The following is a 17451-nucleotide window of genomic DNA, read 5'->3' on the forward strand; positions in this document are numbered from 1 at the left end:
GTATATAATCAGATTCTTTGTTTCTTAAATCATTTTGAAGCATTCATTTCATATTCAGAACCATCTTGATTTTCAAAAACAAACTTCAGTACTACTTTAAAATGGTCTGAAACAGGGATGTCAAACTCAATGTATAGAAGAGCCCAAATTGAATGTTTCTTTAATTCATGGACAAATAAAATGAGGTTTGTTTTGACTACAAAGACATTAAAGGTATAATATGGCCATTATGTAACTAAACTCTTATTGAGTAAAATTAGTTATATTCAGCATCAGTCAATGTGGGGGTGGGGGGAGAGATATGCAGAGCACTTCTAGAGCTATGTCAAGAATATCAATGCTAGGGAGTCTTGGGCCAGCAGAGGACTGGAATTGTTGCAGAGCAATTGTCCATATTAAAAGCATTGCGAAGTGTTGCAGGTTTATTCATTGGGCATGATGAGTTATTCTCTCTTGCTAAAATGCGCATAAATTTATCCTTCATACCAGTATCCATCAGAGTGGGAGGGGTTCATTTTTTGAACAAGGCCTGAGGAATGATTTTTGTGAGCAAAACTGCCTGAACACCATCTTACGTGTCTGCAGATGGTTTTCTGTTGGCTTCATCTCTAAACTTTATTATGTTGCTTTAGCAACATATAAAGGGCGGCATAGGTAATTGCATCATAGTAGATGATAGATGCTTTTTTTTTTTTTTTTTTTTGGTAAGAATTTTGTGTCTGTCCCTATTCATTCAAAATCTCTAAATTATTGGAAGGAGAAGGGGGGGAAGAGCCTATATTACTGGTAAGTGCAAGCTTCTATTGCACTGAGTGCAGAGATTTTCTGAATATTGAGTGTACTGACAGTTGTACCTGCAACAAAATGAAAAACATTTCATAGCGTTCCCATTAGCTGACAAGAATCTGTTGGCTTTTAGCATTTGGCGAATCGGTAGCTGAGCAGATTTACCCTTGCTTACTGGAGCTGTAACATTCAGTGGAATTACTGCAGAGAAAATCATGGGGATAATCTGACCTGCCAAAAACATAGTCCATCCTGTGCTTTTAAAAAAAAAAAAAAAAAAGCTTTCTACCCCCTCCAAAAAATAAGAGATTTCGGAGTCATTTACAGAATGAAAATTTAATAATGACAAAATGTATGTCTGCACACACTCTGGTAAAACCAGACTTTTAAATGGACAATACACTATAAACGATAGATTCCTGTCTTTGAAGAATCGTGAGTAAATGTTGTTCTTTAATCACTGAACCTACAACAGAAGGTGAACTTCTGTTGATATCATTTAATATACTGCCTTGTTTCTTATATCGTGGCAGCTCTCCTCCTTTTCTACTTTTGTCTGCATTTCTTCCCTTTCTCTCTTCAGAATTCTTGATAGTCTATCAATGGATGATACAGGATTGTTATTATAAATCATATTCAGTTTTGTAAAATTTCATTTTGTGTATGACTAACAAACAGCACTAAGAATGTTACAGAACTTTAACCTTCTTAGTAGGTTACATTATTTCTGAAGCCAATGCATTATTATAATGATCAGAGCCCCTTTAATACCTGTGAGAGGTGTGTTCTAGTGGCTAAATTATGGAGCTGGGAATTGGAAGTCCTGAGTTCTAATCTTAGCTCTGGGATGGACTTCCTTTGCTCCCATCTTTCCCATAGGCTTGTTGTGAGGATTAATTAGATAACGTTTGTTTAAAATAAAAAAAAAAAATTGAACATGTGTTCGAAGATCTCTGTATGCTAACAAAAAAAAAAAAAATTCTTATGTGCACCTCTTGCCTTGTTATCTTGAATCTGCAGCCAGTCAGACACGTCTGTTCATGAGGGTGGTGTGAACTTGGTTTGCTGCCACCCTTTCCGTATTCATCTTGTTAGCTTGAAATTTTACAGTATGAAAAAATGGGCCTTAAAACATAGGATTCAATCCTGTAAGGCGAAGAGCACTCTTGGCTCCCAGTGAAGTCAGTGGAAGTCGAGGACACTTGGAACCTCTCAGGATTGGACTGGTGTTTGGTGTTGAAGTTTAATTATATGTCTGAGGAATGTAGCCCTGTCATATTGAGCTGTGACCCAAAGTGGCAGCTTGGACTAAAACAGTGGCTTTCTCTCTCTCTTTTTTTTTTTTATTATTATTATTATTATTATTTTGTACACCAATTTTAAGTGAAATCTTATGGGGACTATCTTCCATCCCATCACTCCAAGCCCCCATCACCTCTTTGTGTTCAGAATGTTTAATTCCACAGACCACCACAAAGAAATCTGCAAACTATTGTTGGTCCACAGGCCAAAAGTTGAGACTTTCTGGTCTAAGAAGCTGTCGGAAGGGAAAAGTTGCCCCAAAACAGTCCTCTATCCCGTGAAAGTTCAATAGACTAAACAAGTTAAATACATTATTGAGAAACAGTTCTCTCCTGTAGTTTACAAGGTGGAGAGAGGCCCTTCATGACCTCTGCTGCTACGTTTTCTAACCCTATGATCTATGTTTTAAAAACAGTATTTCATTGATTGTGTTTTGGCCAGTCTTCTCCAAACAAATCCAACTTTTCAAGGATAAAATTATTTTTCTCCCTCAGGAAAGAGTAGATGATTTTGCAGATTTGTCTTTAGTCACTCACATCATTATAAAAAGGCTGTTATAGCATTTAAAGAGGTTTTCTTCTGTGTTTGATTTGTGTGGAACCCAATATGGAGCAAAAACTCAAATTGAGAAAAATATTTTGATATTCGTGTCTAGCTTCTTTGTGTTTTTAGTGACCATGTAGCACTGACAGTGTTGTTTTTAAATGAACAAAGTTTGCAGTTGATGTACGAAGGTACTATTTAAAATTCACAGGTTATGCAAAACTCCCTTTCAAATGGTTTGACTACCTCAGGGAAACTGACTCTATAGCAGCACCTGTAAAACTCTTCAATAAGGTAAGATAAATCATTGGTAAAGCCAACTGTACGGCATGTGTGCTATTTACAGTGGATTTTGTGCTGTAAATTCCTGCCTGCTTGGTCCCATAAGGTTAATCGGTCTCCTCAACTGTCTTAAATATGTTTCTTCACTTACGTGCTAATTGTTCGTGAAACCAGAGACAGTGATTTTCAAAGTCCATGTGAGTATGCTTTGAAAAATGTCTAGTAGAAGAAGAGGGAAATTGTTTCTTAGCATTTGTGTGCATTCAGCTTGTATATTTCAGACTCTGAAAAAATCTTACTGTGGAAAAAATAGGAGCACATTAAATTACATAGATGATACCTTGGTATTTAACCATGTTCGCTTTCACCATCCGAATAATGCCATTTGAAATTAAACTTGACTGAAACAGAAGCCCCCATGAAGTATTTAAACTTCCTGTAGAGTAAGATGTTAGACTTGGTTTCCTGATATTTGGCTGTCTTGCTTCATTCTCCTTTTCAGGAAGTTCCAAACCATGGGTTTCACATTCGAATGAAACTGGAGGCTGTAGATCTTATGGAACCACGCCTTGTATGTGTGGCCACAGTAACCCGTATCATCCATCGTCTACTGAGGATACATTTTGATGGCTGGGAAGAAGAATATGATCAGTGGGTGGATTGCGAGTCCCCTGACCTCTATCCTGTAGGGTGGTGCCAATTAACTGGATATCAACTACAGCCTCCAGCACCACAAAGTAAGTTGCTATGCATTTGTAAATGATTCCTCTTGCATCTTTTTAAATCTAAAATTTACCAGTTGCCTTCCAGTGTTTATACATGTGTGGTCATTCTCGTAACTTTACCCTTTTGGGGTTGGGTAGCCAGCTGCAACAAAAAATGGACTAGACCCTTGCTAATTCTCAGAAGCACACCATTCTAATCTGTTTCACTGTATAACGGATAAAGCACTTCAGAGCATTTGCATGGCTGTGCTCTGTTTATTTTAAATCCTGGGGCTAACAGATGTTTGTTTGGGCCAGAGAAGACGCAGACTGCTTAAGCATCAGGCCTAGATAACAACATTATTCATCATTTATAGCACAATCAGTTTGCATGGCACTTTACATTAAGAGGCCCTGATTCTGCAAACGTGTTAGTAACTTTATGCATTGAAATCAGTGGTACTGTGCATATGCATAAAGTTATTCACATGCACAAGTGTTTGCAATATGGGATCTTGTAGTATGCACTGATTGAATTTAAAGAACCCAGACAGCCTGCTTGTGTGTCCATACCTGGCTTTTCAGTCCCATAAACCTGTCCAGAGCCTGGAGAGTGAATATGTAAACACCAGATGCTGTCTTAGTGTAGCTGGCAGCTTATGATTTGAATACTTTAAATGTTGGCAGGCTTTCAGGAATACATGAAATCAGTTCTGTCAACTGACAGGTTTGTTTTTTTTCTTCTTCTTTGTTTAGACAAACATACTGGAGGAGTATAAACTAACTGTAATATAAAAATACATATTACAGGTTATGGCTGATTTGGAATGTTTTACTTTAGTTTATTCTTCAAGTGTTTTTCCTATTAGTCTGCCTTACCATTGCTTATTTTTGCTCCATTTCTTTTATTTCATTCTTTGATCTTGCCTCTTCCCATTCTTTTAATAATTTCTCTCTTTGTAGTCTGAATTTTTTGATCTCTCTCTCTCTCTCTCTCTTTCTCTCTCTCTCTCTGGCTTAATTTGTGTGTTTGTGTCCATTTTTCGTATGTAAATCTTCTTTGTGTGTCTGGTTTTCTAATCTTTTTCTGTTTCCATCTTTTTTTTTTTTTCCTCCCCTTCCTCCCAACTTTCTTCTTGTCTTATGTGAAATCAGAGTGGCAGCAAGACTCAGTTTTATGATGTATCAGCTGTACTTCTCTAGTCAGGAAAATGATTGCTATGAATAACTAATTGTTCAAAGGAGCAGAGCTATGGCTCTTGCAGCAAGTGTGTGTTGTCCCATAATGGTGGATGAGATGACTATTTGTAGCCTGTTAGGTCAGGAAACATGATATGGGTAATTGTGTTCCAGGGGCTACTGGAATGGGTGCTGTTCAAGTAGAGGATTTTTCTTCTGTGAATGTGTTCTGTTTAACATAGGCTCTGTCTTCGTTCATTCATTCATTCATTCATTGAGGAAAACATTTTTTTTGTGAATTTTCCGTAGCATGAAAGACTGTGCAGTATTTTCCCAAAGCATTAATTCAGAATTTTAATTCTTAATGTTTTTCAGCATCAAGAGATAGCCAGTCAAGTTCATCAAAGCAAAAGAAAAAGGCTAAGTCACAACAGTACAAAGGACACAAGAAAAGTGGGTGACAAAGTGGTGCTTATATGCCCTTTCGCAGCTGTTACAAAGTTGTGCAATTTGTCTCAAATTATTCTGGTTGGAAACGTTGCTTGTGTGTGAAATAAGTGTTATGCTTAAAGGTGCAGTATGCCATAAAAGGAGGCCATTTATTAATTGAGAAACACTATTTTTTATAACTTGCAGCAAAATAATCAAATGGAAAGTAAGTGGTTTTGAGAGGATTGATATTGTTCATAACTTCTGTGTATATTGTTCACGGACAAATAAGCTAAATTATTTTTGATACTCCTAAAACCAATTTTAGGTAAGGAATTCTGTATAAGCATGAAGATATAGTAAAGCAGTCTTGAGCAAAATGCTCATATATGTATGGCTGTTCGCTTTTTAACTCTTTTTGTAGCAAAGCTGTAGAAATAAGAGCAAGGTTGTTTTGAACCAGATGGTAAATGAGATGTAGAAAACCGAGGGCAATCTATCGTCCTCAGTTACTTTATAAAAGTAAAATTTGTCTCCTCTTGCAAAACAGTACTAATTTTTAAATTGACAAGTTTATCAATTTTTAGGGTGTGGGGCAACAGTAGAAAGCTCTTAGTAATAATGTTACTTACAAAGGTACTTAGTAGTATTGCTATAGTTGACTACTCTTGTCAATGAGTATATAGTATTACATTTTTTTTAAAATACTAGGGATTTAACAACTGTCCAAATCCTTTCCACATTTGTAGTGTCTCCCTGGGAGCAAATTGTTTGTTTTCTTCAAAAATTCAAACAAGTCTGTTTAATTTTTAAGTTACAATAATGCACCTTCCCTTCCGCCTCTATTCCTATTTCTATGACTCTATTTCAAACCAAAGCTATTTTCTGTCTGTAACAAAAGGAGTAGAGACAGCCAATCACAAGAGCACTTTGTGCCTTCTACCCTTTCTTGCTGGAGATCAGATCCATCTATATTTATCTTAAATTCACATTGCCCCTTTTATTCCAAAGGACGCCAAGGCATTTCTCAAAAGATTGGATGCTTCTGAAAGAGAGCAGTGGAGGATAGCACCAACCCATGGTGCATGGCAAATTTTTATGCAAGACGGTAAATGTTATACAAGAACTCAGGGCAAGCTCCTTATTTAAAAAAATAAATAAGTGCCATAACATCTTGAATATCCAAGCAGAGCTGACACTTAATTTTTAAAAATGTTTGAGAAGAACCCACGTACAGTGAGAGGAGTTCATTTATCTGCCTAATAAGAATGAAGAGCCAATTCTATAGTGTCGTAATAAGAGACGCTAGTTAGAAGACAGCCTACTTATTCCTGGAGCACTAAGCCGTTGCCACTATTCACATTCTTGATATTTCCTTGGCAAGAGGTGGTATTTCCTTGGTGTAGGAGAGACGTGTTTTGTAATAGCAGCTGACACTTTGTGCTGAAGATATAGTGGACAAAATTAACTGCAAGAAAAGGCAGAATGCAAACCTATCAATTTTTAATCCTTGTGGATTGCAGACCATCTCTTTTGCAGTCCAGTTGCCTTCATGTTGGCTGCCAGCGAGGCCCTTGTATTAGGAAGCGGGCAATTCTGCTGACACAGGACATGACTTCCCCATAAGTTGGCAGACTTAGGTGGTTAAGAGCTGCATGAGGGTCCTTAACATAGTGCTGGAAGAGATCCAGGGTGTAGAGCCCTGATTCTAGGGTTTATCACCAGGCTTAAATTCCAAGTTTGATCATCATACCTTTACTACCATTAAGCTCTGTCTTCTCTGACTCTGGTCTATTCAAACGTCTTCCTGCGGAGTTAACAGTTCATTGTTTTGTAATCTTGAGTTCGTTTAAGTGTGAAGCATTAAATACTTCTAGAGTTAAGAAAACTCTCTAGCCTTTGGCACCTCCATTTTGGAGGAAAAGGAAGTGTTTGGGTTTTTTACTTTTTTTTTTTTAAATATGCTTTAAAGGCCCTTATTACTACTTGCAAGTTCCTAATAAGCTTGAACATTTTTTCTTTACATTAATCAAATTAACTGCTGTTATTGCAGCCACAACGTGTAGCTTAAAGACACAAGACATTTCTAATTCACAGTTCAATCCATTCAGGTTGTCGGGTTCTACATTTTCACTCTGAAGTGAAATTGTTAGGATTTTACTGGGAAAAACCTGGATTTCAAAATATTTCTACGTAAGAGCGTATACAAAAATTAATTTCTTGCTGATAGGGTGTGCCATCTTTAGCAAATTTTACAAACATTAATCCTCATACTTTTTGTGAGGGAGGCATGATCTGCAAGCTCCCCAAAGAAAGTTTTTTGAAAACTTTACTGAACGCTTCCTAACGAGGATTGTAACTTCCTACTTTAAACTTTTCTCTTCTAGCCTCCTTGAGGCTCTGATATTCCTTTAAAATTCATTCAGCAGAAAAATCAAGTCTGCGGGGATGGGAGAAGGGACAGTGTTAAGAAGACCTACCTACTGAATTTGACCCTTTACATAGCTTGCATTTGCAGAGCAGCTTTTGAGTTTATCAGAAATCCTCTTCAATAAATAACTAGAAAACAATGTTTTGACTGTATTTGTTTACAAATTAGATGATTTTCAATCCCTGTTTATCTCAGTTAAACACCAAACCTTGTATTTCACTATTGTAGCTTCTTGGTATCAAAAATACTTGAGTCATAGAAGAGGAATCTCCCAAAAGAAAAAGTTGGTGAGGCCGCAATAGGCAATCATAACAAGGTTAATGCCAAGGTTCTTTTAATCTATAAAGAGGACTAAGATATCTCTTTAAACATTCAAGTGGACAACAAAGTTCAACTATGCACAAGGTGATGAATAACCAACGCTTCATGCAGTGATTAATTAACTTAAAATGAGGAGCGCCCTGAAATAAATGTCTTTTGCAGGGGGAAGCCAAATTCTCTCTATCTATCTTGAAAACAAGCTTTGTAGCATGGCAAGTTCTCAAATGAAAGCAATACTGTTTTGTAAATGTGTGGTGAGAAGGCCATCCAGCTGCATTGTAGGTATCTGCAGTGGAAATACACTTCAGAACAAGTGAGCCTTGTCATGGCCTCCCTAGTTTCACGCCAGCCATATTACAACAGTGTGAAATACAATCAGACATCCATTTAGATGCAGTTCTCTTGGCAACAGCTCTGCTCAATTATTTGGAGTCTGTAGCAATGTTGCCTACTTCACCTATCTTCAGACTAGCCACTGCCACAGTTTCCCCCTCTTGGGCTCCCGAGTAACTTCAGCATAAGCTTCCATGTGTCAAGTAACACCCCTTCTTGGTGTCTGGGTTTATTAACTAAGTTCACAAGAACTCCCATCCAGCCTTCCTAGCAGGCTCACAACCTTAGTGCAGGGTTCATAGTCCTGTTCGAGCTGAGGATTTCCTCTAGGAGACTTGCTGTCCACACTCCACCTTTCCCAGCTGGTACCTGTTCTCTGTGCTCCTGAGGCCCTGTGCCCGGGAGCTAAGGAGAGTCTCTGTGAAGAGAGCTCATGCAGCTCTCTTGCCTGTTTTGAGTTTCTCCTTGCTCTCTATCAAGCAGCAACTCCCAGGACTTCCTATCTGGATTCTTTCCTTCTCTCCACAGGCTTCTGTTTTATTTCTACCCCAAAGACCTCGTTTAGCCACATGTCCTCCATGTCATGTGACATTGTTCCTTTTCTCCACCTGGAGAGATGAGCTGACTAGGTCACAGGTGGGGCTGAACCCATCTCCCTTTAAAGGGCAAGTCATCCTGTAAGAGTGTTAAAAACAAAAAGTAGGTGGGCTTTCTAAGGGCTAGGTAGAACCCAAAGGACTCTGCCATTGAGCATATGGAGAAGAATGCTCCCTTGAAAATGGTATGGGAAGAATGTTAGCAAGCTTTGGCACCATTGTGGCGAGGAATCTTGTACCTTGTGAAATCTGATGTAAGGTACTTCAGTTGCTAGGACCAGAACTTAACTTGCTGTACAAGCTGAAGTCACTGCCGCCAAGAACGTCTTCACTCAAAATGGACAACAAGGGTCTATAGAGAGACACCAGTCTATCTTGGATTAGTTCATGGTAGGCCATAGTATTTGCTAAATATTTCCATATAGTTAATCTACGATTTAGGTGGACAAAGAAGGTTGTCAAGCAAGAGATCACATCGGCATAACTACATCTCACCACAGACCTCTTCAGCTTTGAACTGTATCTCATTCTGCTCATAGACATCAAGCTTGCTGATTACTATGCTGTCACAAACTAAACTGTTGGGACTCATAGGTGGAGATAGGGCACGATAGCCTGATTCCGAGTGATAATCTGAGACTTGGCTCTCAGACTAGTGGTACTGGTTCAGTCTTCTGCAGCAGGATTGACAACCATATTTGGCTTGGCCTACTGGGTCTATTAGCTTTTCTGAGCTTTGCCAATAGCAGAGGCATTATTAGGAAGACATAACAGATCCTCTCTACCAATGAATGGAGACGGCAACCCTTGCGAACTTGGTCTTATCATGGACACAGAATTAACCTGACTAGAGCATACATGCAGGATGTACCCCTATCCTTTGATAAGTGACTCAAGTCTTTTATAGTTTCTCCTTCCTAACACACCAGGAAACAAAAGAAAAAATCTATACCCCAAATGAGAGTCTGCATGAGAGGGGGAGCATTTTTGAAATTAACAGCCTAAGATCCAGGATGTTTCTGAAAGAAGGTTTGCTTTCTAACTGAGCACAGGAATTCATGGACTATATTAGAGCCTTGCATATGTTTGTCTAGCTCAGTAATAGTGCAGTTTGGTTCACTCTAAGAAATCCACACATTTGGTACAAGAGGATCCTAAAGAGGCTGTCTCTTTGGTCTCTGTTTAAGTTGTTAAGGTTATTTTACAGGTAGGTGTCTTTGCCTCCCAAGGCAACCTTGGAAGTACAGTGGTTTTGCATCAGATATGTGAACGGGGATATAACAACCAAATGCCTTTTACATCAGGTGGAGTGATCCTCTACATATACTCTTCCTTCAGTTACCTTCCTATGGAATTGTCAGATCAGGTGTCTCTCTGAAGAATCTAAACAAGTTTTCAAGGCCTTGAAGGTGGCAGCCGGAGACATAACAATGATCTTTTTATTCATATTAATGCCCTCTTAAGTTGCCTGCCAACAGGAATTTATGTACACATATAAATCACCATGCATACAAAGGCACTAAATAGAAGAGTATTCATCTTCTCACCCAGTAAGGCCTGCTGAACTCATAGTATTTGGTGCTCAAAGATCAGTTACGTTTCCCATCAGTGCCAGATCTCTTGAAACAATATATCTGAGTCTCTGATGCCAAGAATTTTCTCAAGTGCGCGGCCTGGCTTGTGACGGACAGGTGCTGAGATTGCAGGAAGTTTTGGCCAAATTTCTTTACCATTTAGGACATGCAAAGCCTTCTAAAAAACCTGGATGATCTTGTACAATTAGTGCAAGAACAAACAAGTTCTTCATAGGAAACCTGCATCATTACAATCCACTGTCTCCTCATTCCTGGGATGAACAGAAGAGTGATCTGACTCCCAGTTTCCTCATTGTGTGTACTTAGCCAGAGAGGAAAGTTCTTAAAAGATTTCATAACCTCCTTAACATTACATGCATGTTTCATAAATCTGCATTGTTTTTCTCCCTGAGGCCTTAACCTGGTGGTGCTGATGCCTGTGACAGGGTGCACAAAACCTGGTCACTCCTTACTGGAGGCCCTGCTGCTTTGGTGCACCCTGCCCTTTTTGGAAGGGCAGAGCAACAAGTTCAGACCTTGACTTCTCACTAGAGAAGTTTCCCAGGATTAGCTGTTGGCAGTCCACTGAGCTTCTTGTTCAGTCTGGGCCTGCTGTTGTTGTACTGAAAGCCTCAGTAAGTCTTCCATCATCCCCTTTGTGATGAAAGGGGATTTGGACATCTCATTGTTGGTACCAATTATCACTGGCTCGCCTGAGCCAGAATGTGCCACAGAGAGGACTCATCTTAATTTTACAGAAAATAAATTGACAATGCTAAAAGTCCATGTCAGCGTTGAAGTTCATAACATAAGACAATAGTCCTTCACTGATCCACCAAAATACTGTCAGTTAGGTCTTTAACCCAAGAAACCTGGGCCTGGTCAAGAAAGAGAAGCCTTCCTTTCTTGTCACAGCCTCATCCAGAACTGGCCTTTGAAAGAGGTAGCCAGCCCTCTTTATCTGGGCTGCTGGGCCCTGATTAACCTCTGCTTGCTCCTGGCCCTTCTAATGGAGGACCAAGTCTTGTTGGTTTCTATCCGCAGCTGATGCTGGCAGGCCTCTCTATGCAACCCCTAAAGGTCTGAGCTCGCTCCAAAAGGACAGAGTGCAGCAAGGCAGCAATAGGAATAGCAATAGGAATAGCAAACAACTGGTACAGCCCCACTCCCCAATGCTATTTTGTCGTCATCTTCCTCTATCCACTTGCTAAAACTTGCTACTCTCAAGTAGTCTTGGTGGTGGTTATTACTTCTGTCCCCCCATATTTTGTGTTACATGGTGACATAACTGTTCTGAAGATCTGCTTCAGTATGGTGGGTTGTTTTTGGTTTTTTTAGATTAACTTAGTTTATAAATCGTACTTCAACCATAAGATCTTTGCATAGCCCTGTTTTAAATGTCCAGCCCGGGAACAGGAGGATGCAGGACACTCCAAGGAGCTTTCAAAGACTCCTATTGTCTGGAAAAAGCTCTAGGTGGTGGTCAATGTGGAGACTTAGTGCACAGCATGGCAGCATATGTATCTACAGCGCACTAGCTTACCGTGCCCTAAATGGCTGTGTGGACCCTGGCTACTGTGCACTAAAAGTTCTGTGCTGCATTTTGATGTGCTTCTGTTTGGAGAACTCCAGAACTGGCTGAAGGGAGCTTGGTAGGCAGAGTTTGCTCAATCTTTTTCCTTTTTGCTTTGTCCCTCTCTCCACCATAAGTCTCCCTAAAGCTATTTGGAAGCCATTGCTTCACACAACACTGATGATAGACTGAGTCGCAGAAAAGGAAACTTCCTTCACCTAACGCCACCAGGGCAGACTCTTGCCCTAGGGGGTTGGAGATTTTTCTGTTCTTACTAACCTAAAGTGGATTTGTGATGTGGAGTGGGGAGAAGAGTCTGATGGGCTGTTTAGCTAAGAAATCTATTTAATAGGCCAAAAGGGGAGGAGAGGACATGGGCATGAAAAAATCTTCTTGTTATTGGCTGCCTCCTGTTTTTTGTTTGTGCCAGATAAGTTACAGGGGCACAAGTGCTGCATCTCAGCAAATAATAATCAATGGCAAGGAGAAACTGTTCTTTCCATAGTCTTTGGTTGTAATTTTTTGGGGAAAGGGGTGGATTTTGTTTTGGAAAGAACATTTTTGAAGCATACAAATCTATGTGATATTAGTGTGTTTTTCCCCACAGTGCGCAAAAACAGCCAAGATACTGGGGTTTAACAAGAAACTACCACACATCCTGAGTAACTTTTTTACTACAATGAGTTATTATTTACATGCATGGTACTCACACTTACTCATGTTGCACTCCAGAATGGCTTGAGTCATTCTGCGGAATGTTGTGAATGTGTATTGGAAACATTTCTAATGCAATATTTCAAATTCTTAATGGGTCCATGCGGTTGGAAGGAGTACGCGAATAGTATTGTTTCCATTGAACATGCATATAATGAACTCCTGAGATAATGAAGCTCTGTTAATAGTAAAAGTCCCAAATTGTTCCAAAGTACCTTAATAATGCAAACAGTAGTACATGTACTAGTGAATCCCTGATTTAGTGTTGAATGGTGGGAGCAATTTAACTGGAAATGGGTCCCACAGTATAATACTTCTTCCCTTCCACTCCCCGGAAGAATATTACATAAAGTCTGATATTTGTTTTAAGCTTCTAAAAGCAAGTACATTGGTGCTGAGATGATAGTCTTGCTTTTATTGCAAAACATTTAAATGTTAGGTTGGGGAAAATAAATGCTCAAATGCTTCTTGTAGTTTTTTTTTTAATGTGACTTACAAGGAGTTAATAAGCACAAATTTAGTAGCAATAAATTTTTATATTTTTAGTATGTTTGTTGCCCATTTCATATAAAGGAAGGAAGCACATAGGAAAAATGGTAACTTCTAATATTTATTATTTAACATCTACATTGACACTGGATTTCAGAGTCTGTTTCACTTCAGTTGTTGTAATCTAAGCTTTTTATAGGGTTTTTTAACTGATGTGTAAAGTAATACAGCCTGAGTTAGTCCTGTAAGTGGCTTTAAAAATATATCCGAAAAAGGAGATAATCAAAAGGGGAACAGAAATCATCCAGCATCCTGCTTGGCCTTACCTTCAATAAACCTACTGGTAATTGTATGTTGCTATGCAAACCGCTTACGATGGAGAACAGTGGCTCTTTTGCTAACATCTGGATTGCAAAGAAATGACTCTTATCCTTTCTAGGATTGGTATAGCTCATTGCAAGATCCATTTGTCAGGTCATATAGTTCTAACTCCTCAGAACTTTCTGCTGCTACTGTAGGCTAACATCCAGCATTCATATTTTGTGGTGACACCACTTTACAGTGATAACATCCAATGTGTTTTATGTGTAATTGTGTGCATGTGGAATAACGTGTGACAGTTACATTGTGTTTGGCATCTTCAGATCAGTCACTAGATTCTCATCTATCAATATAGCCATCGCTGATACTTGCTTTTTATTCACAGTAGGGAAGATCAGGTTGGATTTGTTGTGCACATACCTTGGGTAGATGGTTATTCTGTTCTAAAATGGAACTATAGCACATCAGAATTTCTCAGGATTTTTGAAGGGACAGGACCCTGTAATTATGAGACGATGGATTTCTCCTAATTGTCTCTGATCTTGCCAGTGTGTTTTGATGTAGGTTGCAATAATTCCCAAATAAGGAAAATGCTGCAATCTTTAAAACCTTGTGCATGCTCCTTTAATGTTTTGGAGACCGTTCTAATTTGAGTATCAACTTGAAATGGATGGAATATTGTACTGGTTTCTTGTGACCAAATATTGTGCTGCTAAAGACCGCAGTGATGACAAGTTATCAATTTGCTTTGACAGTTAATGAATAGTATGGTAGCTTACAGTATCCACCAGGACTGACTGCTTCCTAGTAATCGGTTTTGTTCTAAGGCTACTTAATAGATGATGTGACCTATCTGTTTTTTAAAGCTCTGGTTATACAGACAACTTGCTGCTTGATTGTGTCACTTCCTTCCTCGAAGAACAAACTGAGGCCCCAGACCTGCCAACCCTTAGTCGCCTATGCCCTGATTAGACAAGAAACTTAATCATATGTGTAACTCTTACCACGAATAGTCCCATTGACTTCAAAGCTTTCTTGAGGGCCGTTCTCTTGTGTTAGCCCAAAGTACGTTTACTTGATTAGACTGGCAATATCTTAGCATTCATCAGCGTAGCTTTGAGAACAAGTGTAAGTAATGGTGATGCTGAAATGCTGTCATAGCGTTTAAGGCCCTGATTCTGCAGTGAGGTTCCCCTAGGCACAGGGGCTTGCCCCCAAGAGTTAATTTCAGGACCAGGGCCTCTGTTTGGAGGTGAAAACAAAGTAGGATTTTCTTATATGATGAGGCAGGAATAAATTGAGCGTTTGGAGGGAAAATCAACTTCTGGAATGAAGATGTGGTATCCGATAACTTGAAGATTTTTTTAGAAAAAACAGGTTTGTTTGTTTTTCCAAATTAGAATACTCCTTAACGTTTGTAAGGCACTATAGAAGTGCTAAGTAAGTGATGGTGGTATATATATTTAAGATATATGTAGTGAACTAGCAAAAAAACCCCAACTCCTCCTTTTTAAGTGGGATTGGTTCACAAACAAAAAAAATTCCTGTCACACTGTGTAAATCTAATAACTGCACTTCTGAACTAGAGACAAAAGTTGTTTCAGTATGTGGTCAGGAGATCAGGTGTTGGCTGTGAAATGCAGCTGCTGCAGTAACACTTTGAAGTGCTCCTATTTTATTGGTAAAAGGGATTAGGGCTGGGACACTTTAATGATTGCTTCATAGCCCATCCAAGTAATCACTAGAATTCAGAGAATAAAAGGGGGGCGGGAGTTGTTGAGAGTTGGGATTTTTAACATCCCCGAAATGAATGAACTTTGCCATTTCACATCAAGACCCTTATTTTCCAGACTCCAAAGCAGAATGAGGCAGACATTTCTCAGTGACCAGTCTGAGTTACCTAATTCACTTTGACCCAAGCGTTTACTTTAGTTTGACTTGATGTTTAGAGAGGAAGATACCAGTTGTGAAGAAGCCTGTCAGTTTGTCGAGCCTACCCATGGCAGGTGGGGTGCGGAGGAGCTTCTCTGGTGATGAAGAGTTGACTCCTCCTCCATATCGAACCCTTCCAGCACAGACAGCCCCGGAGGCCTTCCAGCCTCCCAGGACTAACCAAGAGTTCAGTCCCAGCCTCAAAACAGGTAATGAGCACCATCAAAGTCTCTTGGTTACTGCAGAGGGAAATGCTGAACAGGGTGGGGGACAAAGCATGGTCTGGCATGAAATATGCTGCCTTGTTTACTTGTTTCTGTCTGTAAAGTAGGAGGAATAGTCACTTCCACTGGTCCATATCAGTCCACTTCACTGAATTCATCATAAGGGAGCAATGGTTCCCAGGGCAAATATAAGGATTCTAGGTCACTGAGGCTTATGGACACTGTGATTTAACTACCATACTGCACTTCAGCAGATTTTTTTTTACGTGTGCAGGTACTTTCATTTAACTTAATGAATTATAATATGCAACACAACATCATTGTTAGAACACTGCACATTATTCCTTAAAGGCTTGGACACCCTGTGTAACTGGAGAGAAATTTGTGTTTGCATACAGCCCATGCATAAGAGAACAGCTGTTTGGAAAAAGAGGTCTTTTGAATTTAAGCATAATTGAGTCTCTTATATTCAGTGTTCTACAGACGATGGTTGGGTATGATAAGAAATAAATTGGAAAGATTTACCCTTTTAAAACAAACCTGGTTTGTTTGTGTCGTCCCCCCCCCGCAATGCTTGCTCCAAAACCAAAAGACTGGTTTTATTTGAACATTGACAAAATGAAGTTTTATCCATCTTAATCAGAGAATAGGGAAAACCCTTTAAGAATTCATTTATTAATAATATTGGTCTGGCAGATTAAAACATCTGAGTCTTATGTAAGTCTTGTGGTTTGTATAAGGTAATCCTGGACGGTAGAAGTTAGAGATGAAAAAAGCTCTGAGATCCTCATGACTGTCTCCCTTCAAACGTAGGATAATCAGATGTATCAGATACTCAAAATATCCTTGACACCTGTTAGGGTGTAGTTATGCTATCTATCACCAGTTAGTGGTAATGTTCTTCAAGCACCCTTAGATGAGATGCTGTGAACACCATAATGTGGCTTTGGATGCTGATCTAAGATCATGTTCTGACTGGCAGTTTTCTCCCTGGGTTGTTGTGGCCACTGCTATGTTCGGGGTTTGATCATACAAGGAACTGAAGGCACTCAGTACCCCATAGAAGTGCTCAGCCACTCTCAAGATTAGGCTCTCGTTTTCCAAACAGTGTATTGCTGACTGATATCCAGTTTGCTCTGAATGTTCATATTCTATCAGAAAAGCTACATCAGGGTCATTAAAAAATCCCATTGCCCTCTCATCCCAACATCTGTATGGCTATAGAATTCAATAATACTTCATCTTGCTTCTTTAAGAATTGCTTTTGTTCTCTGGCACAGTCATGCTGCTTTTCTTTTATTTTCATCTGTATTTTGAACCTTTAAGAGTTGTATGTGAAATGACTTCTCAGCATTGAAATGTAGCCTTCAGACCGCTCTCTGTTGAGAAAGACATGATCTCTGGGCTGTCAAGGAAAGAAGTTGCTTTCCAAAACCAATCCCACTTTCTTGACGTGTGTTATCCCCTAAAGTCAGGGTCTGATGTTTCCTGGTGGGGCAGGTTAGTGACATCACATCACACTGGTACAAGGGAGATGAGTATGTGGCTTCCTTGGGTAGCAAGGTACTGAGAGCACTCTGCAGGTAGCTCATGAGGAGAGGGAGCACCTTGTGTGTCTTTCCTTCTGCTCAGAACCTTTCATCAGCTGGATGCTCAACCAAGTGGCTTCATGATTTAAGGCACTATAGCTAAGTATTTATCTCTTTGCTTATCATTCA

At 39.5% G+C, this 17451-nt stretch overlaps 1 protein-coding gene across 8 annotated transcripts in view; it reads left to right on the forward strand.

Annotated features, from left to right (window-relative positions):
- Window positions 1-17451, forward strand: part of MBTD1 (mbt domain containing 1) — a 55713-nt gene that overhangs the window by 27669 nt on the left and 10593 nt on the right. For all 8 annotated transcript variants that reach the window (XM_037913902.2, XM_037913901.2, XM_037913899.2 and 5 more), the window contains exons 13-15: window positions 2843-2925; window positions 3416-3650; window positions 5172-5249. In XM_037913902.2, the coding sequence (XP_037769830.1) occupies window positions 2843-2925; window positions 3416-3650; window positions 5172-5249 (396 nt within the window). The remainder of the gene's footprint in view (window positions 1-2842; window positions 2926-3415; window positions 3651-5171; window positions 5250-17451) is intronic.

Source organism: Chelonia mydas, chromosome 14 (genome assembly GCF_015237465.2).
Source record: "Chelonia mydas isolate rCheMyd1 chromosome 14, rCheMyd1.pri.v2, whole genome shotgun sequence".
In the NCBI taxonomy this organism is placed as follows: Eukaryota; Metazoa; Chordata; order Testudines; family Cheloniidae; genus Chelonia; species Chelonia mydas.